Source organism: Equus quagga, chromosome 6 (assembly GCF_021613505.1).
Source record: "Equus quagga isolate Etosha38 chromosome 6, UCLA_HA_Equagga_1.0, whole genome shotgun sequence".
NCBI classification, from domain to species: domain Eukaryota; kingdom Metazoa; phylum Chordata; class Mammalia; order Perissodactyla; family Equidae; genus Equus; species Equus quagga.
In genome coordinates this window covers 103,186,625-103,200,761 of record NC_060272.1, presented here as the reverse complement: position 1 = coordinate 103,200,761, position 14,137 = coordinate 103,186,625, and the positions used below count along the sequence as shown (strand labels likewise).

Below are 14,137 nucleotides of genomic sequence, written 5' to 3'. Positions count from 1 at the left end.
TCTCAAAACTGACTTTTGGTATTCACACAATTGGCCTGAATTTTTTTTCTTTTTGAAGATTGGCACCTGAGCTAACATCTGTAGCCAGTCCTTTTTTCTTTTTCTTCTTCTCTCCAAAGCCCCCCAGTACATAGTTGTATATTCTAGTTGTGGGTCCTTCTAGTTGAGCTATGTGGGACGCCACCTCAGCATGGCTTGATTAGTGGTGCTAGGTCTGTGCCCAGGATCCAACCCTGTGAAACCCTGGGCTGTGGAAGTGGAGCATGTGAACTTAACCACTCAGCCATGGGGCCGGTCCCTGGCCTGAATTTTGATATTCATACAATTGGCATGTTTAAACTTTAAGCTATTTTCTAAGGTAAAGATGATAAACTTGGAGAAGAATTTCATTTGTCACTTGTCAATATAAATATTTGTTCAACTCTGATGGTGAGAAAGGAAATATGTTTAATGTGAAGGCTTTGGTCTCCTATGTAAATTGATATTCAAGAACTTTTTAATGGAACATTTACTTCTTTGCTTGATCATTGTCCTAATTCTGCTCATCTAGAATGTCCAGAATTTGAAAGGTTGTTACAGTCTATTAACATAGAACTTTGGAGTATTCTTTTACTAAGATGGGAATTTGCTTTGGGCCAGGATAAGCATTCACAATCTAACGGAGTATTGTTGCCACACGTATGAGTACATGGCAGGCTGCTGAGAATGAGCAAAGCAGGCACAGCTGGGCAGTCCTCAGTGAAAGGAGATGGTTTAGCTTACATGTTTGTGCATTTAAAAAAATCTTGAATTTGACTAACAAAATTTTGTTTTCCTTGTGAGAAAATTTAATAAATGGCAAGGTCCTGCAGTCTAATTTTGAAATTTAATTATACTGTTGTCATTTTATTTAAACATTTCTTCATTGTAGCTTTGCTTATAGAGAAATCGCTGTCCTCTGCTGTTTTATAGGTTCACATCAAAATTGGAACCAAATCACTAGTTTTTATAACTTTATGTTTATGTATTTAAACCAAACCTAATGTTAATTGTGGTATGATATTCTCTTCTGATTTGAATGACTACTTTCTTGATAAGGCTTAATTACTACTAAATAATTCAAACAAATAATGTTTATTCAGAGAGAGAGAGCACTAACTGTTAAGTTTCATTCTACATGCAGCTTCATTTTGAAGGAAATGAAATCAGACCACGTTCTTTGGTTATAGATAAGGATCCTAGAGTGAATATTTATGCATTGGTTGTTTTGCTCCTCACATTCTTATATTACCCGTTGTATCATGGAAGGGGGTGGTAGAATAAAAGAGAGAAAGAAATTCCAAAGATAGTGTACCCATACTACTATATTGTTTCCATTTGTTCCACCTCCCTCATTTCATCTTTTGAGTAATAAACTGCTGCTTTGAAAAGTTTCAGTTCTTTAACTGATTTTTTTGCTATAAAAATGTATTTGAAAAGCTCATAAATTTTCAAGATTGGAAAGGCAATTGAAAATAAGAAAAACAAGAAACAAACTGTAACTTTTTGAAGCAATAACCACGTAATTTTCTGCCTTGATCTTTAATCATTCACCCAATTTTTTGAATTTTATGTATAAATTTTATAAAAAAAATTTTTACAACAAACTTTTTGTTCTTTGCCTGTCATTTTTAGGTGTTTCCAAAAATAGTGTGATATACTGATTAACCTTTGTCTATATTTTTGGCAAAAGAGCCTTATAGATTTTTTTCATAATTAATTGAGTATATTTCACACCGTGTTGGTTTTCTTCCTTATAGAGTTGATCTCTCTAATGTATTAGATCTGCATGCCTTTGACAGTCTCTCTGGAGTAAGGTATGTTTCCTGTATTTTGGTCACTTTTATTGTAATCTACCTTTTATTCCACAGTTGGAACAGTTACAGGAATGATTTACGCAGTTGCACACTTGATTTAAGCTTCCTATCATTCCTTTGGCATACAAGGCCATTCCTAATGGTTATGTTCTTGAATGTTTTTTTAATTGGATGTTTGGAAATCACAATGCATTTTCGTATAGGAATTATAGTATAAATGGTAGTTAACTTTAAAGACTAATTGTTAATATTACTATGCCAGATATGTGTAACACTTTCTTCCTATGAGAAAATGCAGGAAATACATAGAAAATTTTAGCTTGGGGTGTTCCCACAGACAGCTTCTTTCCCTTGAGTAATGGGTCAGTTTCCTGTCTCTTTCCCCAAAGGGAATGTTTTGATAAGAAGGAGAACGTATCTTTCTTCCCTGGACATCAGTACCTTTTTTTAATCATCTTAACCATTTTTAGGTGTATCATTCAGTAGTGTTAAGTATATTCACGTTGTTGTTCAGTGGATCTGGAGAACTTTTTCATCTTACAAAATTGACACTTTATACCTATGAAATGACAAGTCCTTTTTTCCCCTCCTGCAGCCCCTGGCAATCACTTTTCTGTTATCTGTTTCTATGAATTTGACTACTTTTGATTTCTCATATAAATGGAATCATATGGTATTTGTCTTATTGTGACTAGCTTATTTCACTTAGTCCTCAAGCTTTATCCTTGTGGTAGCAAATGACAGAATTTCCCTCCTTTTAAGGGTAAATAATATTCCATTGTATGTATATGCCACATCTTCTTTATGCATTCATCCATTGATAGACATTTAGGTTGCTTCCACCTCTTGGCTATTGTGAATAATGGTGCTGTGAACATGGGTATGCAAATATCTCTTTGAGATGTTGCTTTCAATTCTTTTGGATACATACCCAGAAGTGAAATTAGTGGGTCACATGGTGGTTCTATTTTTAATTTTTTGAGGAACTGCCGTACTGTTTTCCATAGCAGCTGCCCCATTTTATATTCATACCGAGAGTGCACAAGGTTTCGAGTTTCTCCACATCCTTGCCAACACTTGATATTTTCTGTTGTTTTGGGTAGTAGCTGTCCTAATGGGTGTGAAGTGATAGCTCATTGTGGTTTTGATTTGCATTTCTCTAATGATTATAGAGATGTTGAACATCTTTTCATAGGCTTCTTGGCCGTTTGTATATTATCCTTGGAGAAATGTCTATTCAAGTACTTTGCCTATATTTTAATCAGATTGTTTTTTGTTGTTGTGTCTGAGTTATAGGAGTTCTTTACATAGTCTAGGTATTAACCCCTCATCAGATACATGATTTACATATATTTTCTTCCATTTCCTCTGAAGTAGATGAGTCATAAGACCCTCACGTGAGAGGTACTCTCCTTATACCCAGAGGAAAGGAGCATCCTTATGTCTGAGGAATCTGAAGAAACAGCCCTTGCTGAATTACCCCCCTGTTTACTACACTTAGCTTGTACTCTGTCTTATTATACCTTTCCAGGACTTTCCACTCTTCATCAAACCTAGCATAAAAACACTCAGGTCTAACCATTTCTTCAGGTTTTCTTTTTCTTATGAAGGCTCTTGTGTCACGTAAAACTTATATTAAATAAATTTGTTTGCTTTTCTCCTGTTAATCTATCTTTCTCAGTCTAATTTTCAGACCCAGCCAGGGACCTAGGAGGGTAAAGGAAAACGTTTTCCTTCCTTACGGAAGTTTTAGGCACTCATTGTCCAGCAACATTAAATATTGAGCAAAGGGAAAAGCATAAGACTTTTGAAACATTTTCTAAGGTAATTTCATTCCATACTTTCTTAAAACTGTTATAATGCATTGGTGACACTTAAAGAAGTAGCTTTTCAGTGTGATGGCCTGCTATGGATAAGGCCTTTGCATAACTTTTCATTGTGTTTAGTTGCCAAACAGAATCCTTTCCTGAGCAACCAGCTGGGAAGGATTTAATTTGACACTTTTCCTACTCAGACCCCCCAGTGAGACTCATTCCTCCAACAGTTCCTACAAGCCTCCTCTCTTTCCTAAACTGGCTGTTACTAATTTACCCCTTACTGTTCTTCAAGGCTAAACATCTGCAAGGTTTTAAGTCCTTTTCCTCCTCCCAGCCTACCCCCATCAGTGTCAAAATGTATGCTACAGTTATTATGGCTGTAATTTGTTGTGCCATCCTGATCTTCTTGCTCTTTTCGTATCAGAACAGTGCATTTTAAAGATTCTGACTTTTTGTTCTCTCTCAATCACCAGTAATTAACTACATAGAAGACTTATATTTATGGATACTATTGTTTTTTTTTAAAGATTGGCACCTGAGCTAACATCTGTTGCCAATCTTCTTTTTTTTCTTCTTTTTCTCAAAACCCTCCAGTACATAGTTGTATATTGTAGTTGTAGGTCCATCTGGTTGTGCTATGTGGGACGTCATCTCAGCATGGCCTGATGAGTGGTGCCATGTTTGTGCCCAGGATCCTGACTGGCGAAACCCTGGGCCGCCGAAGTGTGGCCGGCAAACTTAACCACTCGGCCACGGGGCTGGCCCCTACTATTGTTTTTTCAGTAAGTGGATATGTTGAAGGGAAAACATTGATAAAGGAAAATTTACCCTTCTAACTTTCTTTAGGTACCAGCATTTTCATATTAGGAAGCATGGGGAGAGTTGATAAAATTTCAAGCTGTAGTAAAATGCTTATGTATATTTTTCTAGGTTTATGTTAGATCTGTTGGAATTTAAAAGAAATCCACTGACATATTTAATCACACAAAATAGTGTTTCTAAAGATTAGTTTTTCTCTATATCATGTATATATGTATGTATGTGAATTTTTTAAAGAATTTTTGAACAGTTCAAACTGTTGAAATTAAATTTAAATAAAATAAATTTAAGTAAAATTTAAATAAAATAAGTAAATTTAAATGAAATTCTTAAAACTATTAAGAATTTTAAACAGTTACAACAACTTTAAGAAATTTTAAACAATCCGCCAGCTTTTCTCTAATATGTGAACAGCATGTAAAATTGGAACTATGTAATAGATTTAACTGTGTAAAGTTTCTTTCTTGTTTAGCTTTGCATCTCTAAGTAATGTATAAGGTTAAATTAGGAGTGTATTGGTCTCTGAATTTATAATCAGTTGTTCTTAGTTTGCAGAAAAAACTTCAACATTTGCCAACAGCACAACCTCACCTTGATCAGGTAAAAAAGATCTTTAAAAGTCTTTTTAAAGTATCTCTTTAACGAAATTGGTTCTGTTTAGGACTCTTTTGTTAGAACTCTTTCTTAGAAAGTATTTTTGAACTGTTGATACTTTTTCAGAATTTGAATGCTTTTGAGATCATCTAATCTGGCTTCTTAATTAACGCATAATAGGAAGTCATCAAACCAGAGTTGTTTAGAATCCTAGGAAGTCATGCTTTCTAGCTTCTCCATTCTTCAGGTCACTCAGCTTATTGTGATCAGTTCTTCTGATGGAAATTACTGCTTAAAAGCTGCCCGGGGTTTCTTTATGCAGCCTATTTTCAACTATATTAAGTAAAAAAAAAAAATTAACTTATTAAGGAAAAGTCTGGTATAAGTATCCATGGCTTAATTAAAAATTGGCTTTGAGTTTCACCTTCAGATAGCACTATAAATTTGAATTCCCTAAGGTGTTTTTCAAGCTCTAAAATCTAATTCCTGAGGTGAATATCGAAGATGCTAGGAACAAACGAAATATATTTTCACTGTACCTATCCTTCCTTCCAGCAAGTCCTAGATGGGGGAGCTTTAGGTTAACGTCTTTGTTCCGTTTAAACACAGTGAGAGGAAGGGGGTTTGGGAGTGAGCAGTGTACCTAGTCTTCTCCCCTCTGTCTTGAGACTGTCCCTCATTTTTTGAATGATAATTAATTCTCATAGGTCCCAGATAACAACAGCCACTTGTTCATCTGTCTTCATTTTGGCTCATATTTATGGGAAGCTTACTACCATGTTTGAGGCACTTCTCTCTGAGAAACTTACCTTAATAGAAGAATGAATGAAAGAAATAAAAGTCCCTGGTGGTAGAATTTTTGGAAAAAGCAACAGCACTCAACATTAGTCATAAAAATGAGCTTGAAGTAGGGGCCAGCCTGGTGGCACAGTGGTTAATTTCACATGTTCCACTTCAGCAGCCTGGAGTTCACTGGTTTGGATGCTGGGTGCGGACGTGTGTACTGCTTATCAAGCCATGCTGAGGTGGCATCCCATGTATAAAATAGAGGAAGATGAGCATGCATGTTCACTCAGGGCCAATCTTCCTCAGCAAAAAGAGGAGGATTGGCAGCAGATGTTAGCTCAGGGCTAATCTTCCTCAAAAAAGAAAAATGAACTTGAAGTACATTCTTGCTGGCCTTCTGGGTGAAGGACGTACTAAGACTCATAAGGATTAAAAGATAAAGAGTATGTAGTACTTACTTTGGAGAACCTTTATAATGGCCAGTATCTACACCCATAGTATCTTAAATGTACCCCATCATGACATTTATAATGCCTTGTAGTTTGGGTTGAAATGTTTTTCCTTTGCAGTAGTCTATAAATTCCTTAAATATAAATTCCTCATTGGTTAGCACAGAGCTTGGCATATGGTGGGTGCACAGTGAACATGTTAAAGGAATGAAAAGCTGTGATTCTCAAATAGGGGTATACATCAGAATCAGTTATGGAGCTTTTTTAAAAAAATTGGATACTCCCTAGTCCCTGCCCCTCAGAGCTCCAGAAGTAGGACTTGAGTATGTTCATATTAATGGGTATGTATATTTTTAACATTTTATTACAGAAAATTTCAAAGATACACAAAAATAGAGAAAATAGTAAAATGAACCCCTTGTATGCATGACCCAGTTGCAGCAGCCATCAACGTTTTACTGACTTTATTTCATCTGTCCTCTCAACATTTCTTTTCTTGGAGTATTTTTTAAACTTTTTTTTTTTCCTGAGGAAGATTAGCCCTGAGCTACATCTGTGCCAGTCTTTCTCTACTTTATATTTGGGTCACTGCCACAGCATGGCTGACGAGTGGTGTCGGTCCATCCCTGGGATCTGAACCTGCGAACCCGGGCCACCAAAGCAGAGTGCTCAGAGCTTAACCACTACTCGACAGGGCTGGCCCCCAAACTTTTTTTAAGTAAAAATTTCAAACATAAATAAAAGTAGAATAGTATAATGAACTTGCATGTACCCATCAGTCTTGCTGGAGTGTGTTAAAGTAAATCCCAGACATTATGTCATTTCACTAGTAAATAGTTTATTTTTTTAAGCTCTATAGGATATTCTGATGCACTTTCCTGCTTTAGATATATAAAATAGGGAAGAATATAATATTGCAGAAAAGGGCTCTGGGATTCAGAGGCGTGAACAGTCTCATTTGTTTTAGTGGATCTGAGGCTTTGTGAAAAATAGTATTTTTTTTTGTACATACAGTAAAGCATACAGGATTTTAGTGTAGAAGTCAGTATACCTTTACATATATTTGTACCTATATGTCGGTGCATATGCACACACAAACACATATTCCTGCGATTCCCACTCTGACCAAAATGTAGAAGATTTGGAAGTCAGACTCTCCTTTTCCCAAAGAAGTAACTGCTATTCTGACTTACAGATCAAAAAGTAACCTTGAACTGGTAGATTTTTTGACTGGAAGAAGTAATGGAAAGAGCAATCCAGATGTTTAAAAGTGGGAAAGTAAGAATGCTCTGGAAGAGCAGGACTCTAGTGCAGAATGCTTGGTACTGGAATCCTGAGGTAAGGTGTTGGGCTTTGATTTGCTAGGCAGAGAGAACGCATGCTGTGCTGTCAGGCAGTGTCAGGTAAGCTGGATTGGAGTGGAGAGTCATGAGACCAAGCAGGAAGATACTGCAGACGTCCAGACACCCTGGGATGAGGGCCTGGGCTCTGTTGGTTAGAGTGAGAATGGAACTGGGACAAATTAAGGGCTGTTTCACAGGCAGACTTAGTGACTGGTGATGAAGTAGTAAGAAGAGAGAGAAGCGATGGGAAACAAGCTTAGACTGACTAGAGGAACCTAGAAAAAGAGAAAGCTGGAAGGTAAACTGATTTGGATGAAAATGCCAAATATTCAGCTTTGTACCTGGAGGCAGGATGTCACAGTAGAGATTACACAGGCGAAGAGGAGCAGAGGACTGGAGCGTGGCTCACAGATTTTGGGTGTAAGCATGCTAGCGGGCTTAGTTTTCCAGATGAAGAAAGCATATAGAAGTTATTGCATATTAGGTATTGTTTGCAAAAGAGTAGAAAACTGAGAGAAAAACTGGTGGGTAGCGTAAAGAAAAACCTGCCCAAACAAACTCCTAAAATTTAGGACTCAGTCTTAAATTTTATTTTGGGGGCATTACCTTGTTTTGCTTTAGTTTTCTGAATTATTGCCTCAGTTTTCTGCTCTTCAGTTTGCCTGCCTTCAGATTTTGCTTTGTGTCTGCAGACGTGGGAAAAGGAGAGTTAATTGTAGATTCAAAACAAAAATAAACTGGGGAAAAAAAGTCTGAAATGGGTAATACCTAGGACATATTATGTATGTTATTAAAATTTTATTCCTGAATAAATGTTTAATACAGTTCTCTATTTTTGATGAATTTCTTGTTCACTCCCTATAAGGAGAACCTGGGGTTGGAAGGTGGGAAGGTAGATGAGGAGTCTTAAGTGGCAATCTATGCATGTTTATTAATGGAGCCAGTTAGGACTTGTGACCCTCATCTGCACTGGGAATGTATGGGTTTCATCTTCTTCAAGGTTTGTCTAATATGACAAGAGTTTATTAGTACAGAAAAACATCTACTTCTGAAATGTGTTCTCTCTCTCCTTGACCTCCAAGATGCATTGTCTTAAATTTTAAAAGTTTTTTTTAGCTCACACTGGCATTAATTGTACCTCTTAGAAGTATTATCATATCTCTAACCTGTCAAAAGCAAAGTCATCCTTGATACAAAAATCTTTAAGCTAAGAGTAAAGCAGTAGAATAAAGCAATGTCCAGTCAAGACATTCCCAATATTGAAAGCCAAGTTATCTCACTTGAATAAAATATATTTTAAGCATTGTTGAAGGTTGAATTACTACTGTCTTTTGAAACTGTTTCATTTGGCAGCCTTTTGCTGTGTATTTCGATATGCTATATGGTTTGCTGTACATTTTGATATGGACTTTTAGGCATTATTTATAGTGGTTGCTTTAAGGAGGAAAGAAGACTGTCATTTTGTTTAAATGCATACTGTTGTTACCTTAAATTTATAAAAATGAATAATTTAAAAGCAGAATGTATTTATTAAGAATTAAAAATGAGCACTTAAAAAAAAATTGGGGTAGGGCCGGCCCAGTGGCACAGCAGTTAAGTTTGCTTGCTCCACTTTCACAGCCCAGGATTCGCTGGTTTGGATCCCAGGTGTGGACCTACGCACTGCTTATCAAGCCATGCTGTGGCAGCATCCCACTTACAAAATAGAGGAAGATGGGCATGGATGTTAGCTCAGGGCCAATCTTCCTCAGCAAAAAGAGGAGACTTGGTAGCAGGTGTTAGCTCAGGGCTAACCTTCTTCAAAAAAAGAATTAAAAAGTAAAATATATTTTGGTAAAAAAACATAACGAGATCTCTTAATAAATTTTGAAGTGTATAATAGGGTATTGTTAAACTATATGCACATTGTTGTACAGCAGTTCTCTAGGACTTTTCCATTAGATACCTCATATACATGGGACCATATAATATTTGTCCTTTTCTGACTAGCTTATTTCACTTAGCATAATGTCGTCAAGGCTCATCTGTGTTGTAGCACATGACAGGATTTCCTTTTTTAAGGATGAGTAGTATTCCATTATTATACCACATTTTTATATTACATTATTAAACTGCATTTTCTTTATCCATTTGTTAATGATCCATTGTTTCTACTTCTTGGCTATTGTGACAGAATAAGTACTTTTAAAATTCTGACATTTTAAAGTCCAGTTTTAGTTGGCTTGTACTTCTATCTGAGCGAGAAAGTCCTTTCTGCTTTTCCTGTTACTAGCAACAGTGGAGACTAAAAGTCAATATATTTTGTGCCTAAATTGGTCTTTAATACTTAGCTATTCTCTAACTGTGTTTTGCTAAAAACAGTTACTGTCTTTTCGTATTTAGCCTGTATTATTTTCTACTGGTGAGTGGAACTGCTGTTTAGATATTCGGTTCTAGGAAGTTATGCAAAGCTGTGCTTTACTATGTTCTTTCTGCCTGTTTTAAACCATTTTAAGCTTGACTTGGGCATTTACTCTCAGTATCCAAGGTGGGGTTTGTGCTTTTATCGGGTGTGCTTAGCCCTTGTATATTTTTATCACTAAGTGTGAAATTTTGGGTTACAGTAGCAGACGGAGGTTTGGATTTTAATTGTGTGACCTGCTAGAGGAAATCTGCAGCTTCTGGTTCCTTAGAGTGGGCAGTGAGCTTTATCAAGATCAGGAGGAAAAATAAATCTCAAAGTTAACATTCTGTAAACGATGATGTCAACTTCTAAACCAAAGGTGACATGAGACTATCATTCTCGTCTCTAGGAGCTCTTCTCCCCTTGGCACATGCTTGGTCAGAGATAAGCCAAATCTTTCCTTTGTATTTATTTTTCCCAGAGAATAGAATTACACTTTTGCTTTTGAGTTTTACTCCTGGCACCCGGGTAGTTTATTTTTTCTGAGGCTCCTTTTTCCCGATTTATAAAATGGAAATAATTCTCTGTATTCTGCAGGATTGTTATGATGAGTAAATGAAAAGATGAAGTGACCCAGACAGAAGTACCTGGCTCAGGTCATAGTTGATACACTGTGTATATTACCTTCCCTCTTAGTGCTCAGAATCCTGGAGAGTCAATTAAACAATGAGAACCCTGTCATGAGAGTTTCTCTGCAAGTACTAACCCATTGATCAACTCTGCAGAATATAGAAAATGAAGTTGCTGATACCAAAAGTCAGCAAGTACAGTGAAAAAGATATGCCTAATATCTGTTGTTAGGCAGCATAAATTTCAGTGAATGTGCTCCTTACTTTTTGTCTTAAAACTTAGGGTTTTAAAAAATGTATTGACTTTACTATAAAAAAATCGTTAGTGATTATCTTCCTTGATTTACAGAGTGTTGTCACAGTCACATTTGAAGTGCCAGGAAATGCAAAGGAAGAAAGTCTGAATGTATTTATTCAGGTGAATGCAGTTTTTAACTGATTAATGATTTATCAGCTGTTTTGTTACATACTTGTTGCTATTAGCAATGGTTGGTCTTATTAAAATATGTCACTTGATACAGAATCTTCTGTGGGAAAAGAATGTGAGAAACAAGGATGATGCCTGCATGGAAGTCATACGACTAAAGGTGCGGTATACAGTTCACAGTCTTAGACTTTTGGACAAAGTCCCTGTCTTGGCTGTTGTATAAAGCCATATTTGGTTTTAAACAGAAGCACTGATTTTGGTACAGATAACCTTTGTCTATGTTCGTTTTTCCTTATTTCCATTGCTCAAAAGATGCTTTGGAAATCACTGCATAAAGCATGATTTGTTTGCACAGCTTCATTTAGGGTTGCAGCTTCAACAACCTGTGTGCTTGACCCCCACCCTGTCCTCCCAGGTGTTTGGAGCAGTTACCTGGCTAATGACCTTGAGTCGTTGAAACTCTCCTGCCCTTGGCACACAGTGTGGTCAGTCAGAGAAAAGTGAACGTTTTCTTGTGTTTATTTCTCCAAGAGAGCTTCCTTAACAGAGAAATAATATTAGAACTCCTTTTGCAGCTGAACCTTATGCTGCTTTTTTTTTTTTTTGGTTGAGGACAATTAGCCCTGAGCTATTATTAGAAGACTAATTATATAAGACTACTGCCAATCTTCCTCTTTTTGCTGAGGAAAACTGGGCCTGAGCTAATATCCATGCCCATCTTCCTCTATTTTATATGTGGGACGCCTACCACAGCATGGCTTTTCCCAAGTGGTGCCATGTCTGCACCCGGGATCTGAACCGGCGAACCCCGGGCCACCGAGAAGCAGAACGTGTGAACTTAACCGCTGTGCCACCAGGCTGGCCCCTAAACCTTATGCTTCTTGATGCATTTAGCAGACACTAAACATTTGTCATGCTATAAACACAGTTTAAAAAGACTAGAAGAATTCTTGTTCTCTGTTTGGAAACCATTCCTACTATTTGACATTTGGGTACGTATGTCACAAAGCTTTTTGTGTGCTTAACCGTCAGCAGTCATGTGAGTGTCTACTGTTGTGTTTCCAGAAGTGTGCATGAAGTTTTTTCTTGTTACTGTTTATTAGTATTACTGTTAGTGACTAGGCTCTCCAGTTAGTGACTGACTTCCTGGGGTCACTAGAATAACACGGGTTGAGACTGTTGAGAAACGGTTTGGGTTCAGATTTCTTTACTCCCTGTGCTGGCTCTGCCTGGCGTTGGTGCTGCAGAGCGACACAGGTGAGTGCCAGTCCACCCCCAGATCATTCTCACCCAGAGGAACCAAGCCAGACCCTGATTCCGCTTTATGAGTGTAGCACCATCTCCATGCTGTGATCCTAACTGGCAAAGCATGTTTCCTGCTCTAGCTGCTTTTATCCCCTAGTACTGAATGGGGTGAGGGGTGAGCTAGAACAGCAGCCGTTGGGCATTTATACCAATGCTGCCATCCAGACCTCTGCACGGAGTCCATGTCTCCTCCTGCACCAGCTCAGTTTGGATTTTGTCCTTAGGTATGTGAGAGTTGTTTCTGCAGTTGTCCTTGGTTCTTCCTTTGGCCTTCCTCATCACAACACCACCCAGGGATCTGGGGCAACACAGCCTTTATTTTCACAGACTTCCTTCTCCTTCCTGTTAGAAAATGTTAGTCTTATAATAAGCAACATGTTTAAAATGTCAACTCTAGTAACAGCTAATGCTTCAAATTCTTTATACAAGTAACACAAAATTGATGCCTAGGTAATTCTTTCCAAGGAGTTTGTTATTACGTATTAAAATTCAAATTTAAAAACCAGAGAGCAATCAAATCATTGTATTGTACACCTTAAACTAATACAGTGTCATATGTCAGTTATATCTCAATAAAACTAGGGAAAAAAACAAGAAAAAACTGGTAATAGGAAAAGAAAAACTGGAAGAACATACACTCAAAATACACAAAAAATTGTGTGATGAGATATTAGTGGTTTGTCTTTTACTATTTTTCAATATATCTATTAATTTTAAAACAAATAGGTTTGACAAACATTTCATAGAAATTATTTCATCCCCATAGGAGCCAGTTTATTGGATAATTTGTTCATTATTTCTGTGAATCAATATAAAATGAACTTTTATTCAGATAAATAGTTTTTCTTTTCCTTTATTTCATCATCTACTCCATTTATTGCAACCTATTCAAAAACAAATTTTTATCACCAAAATCCTTTGACTTCTCACATTTTCCCATTAAAACTGAAACAAGTATAAAATTCTTAAAAGTAGAATAATCAGTAGAATCAGATTTGTTTTATCCTTTTGTTTCAGTTTTTTGTCGTGATAAAGAGAACAGTGAAAGAACGTCCTAATACATGCGTTAATTTTATCATTACAAAAAGGGATTGTTTGAAAAAATCAGTGTGCATGGAAACCTTTTTTAAAAATTGGAGGCTTTAAGAAACTGTTTCTTTAATGCACAAATAACTGGAAATAAGTAATTTTAATAGCATCTCCTTTATGAGTTTGTTTTTTAGGAATAGGAATAATTAATCCATGAACCTTGATGCTCAATTTCTGTTTTTAAGTTAGAACTGGGACTGGGTGATCATTCTCCTTTCAACAGGGGCTGGTGTCAATCAAAGACAGACCACAACAAGTGATTGTCCAAGGTGTCCATGAGCTCTATGATCTGGAGGAGACTCCAGTGAGCTGGAGAGATGACACTGAGAGAACAAATCGATTGGTTCTTATTGGTAAGTGACAAACAGTTAAATTTCTAAAGCACAGTAAAAAATATATTTGAAAGGGATATAATGTGCTACATAAGCAGTATTAACCAGTGAGAACCCCTTTTGTAAACCTAAATAAGCTTGTAGTTAATATATTTGTCTTAATCATGTGATAACATTAATAAGAACTCATTAGGCCTTTTACTCTTCTTCAGACAATTTTAGAAAAGTGATTAATCCAAGTGCCAGTTTACTTCTGAGGGACTTAACTAGAGAGTTAAGAAATCACTCAGTTACTTTTGTTTTTGTAAATTTCTGAAGATCATCAAGCC

The 14,137-nt window shown here is 36.6% G+C and overlaps 1 protein-coding gene across 4 annotated transcripts in view; it reads left to right on the top strand.

Moving 5' to 3' along the window:
- LOC124240871 (COBW domain-containing protein 2) overlaps nt 1-14,137 on the top strand; it is a 46,003-nt gene that overhangs the window by 29,403 nt on the left and 2,463 nt on the right. For 2 of the 4 annotated variants that reach the window (XM_046664045.1, XM_046664043.1), the window contains 5 exons: nt 1,779-1,835; nt 5,020-5,071; nt 11,005-11,073; nt 11,177-11,242; nt 13,700-13,829. In XM_046664045.1, the coding sequence (XP_046520001.1) occupies nt 1,779-1,835; nt 5,020-5,071; nt 11,005-11,073; nt 11,177-11,242; nt 13,700-13,829 (374 nt within the window). The remainder of the gene's footprint in view (nt 1-1,778; nt 1,836-5,019; nt 5,072-11,004; nt 11,074-11,176; nt 11,243-13,699; nt 13,830-14,137) is intronic. The other 2 variants (XM_046664046.1, XM_046664047.1) reach the window with 2 other exon arrangements.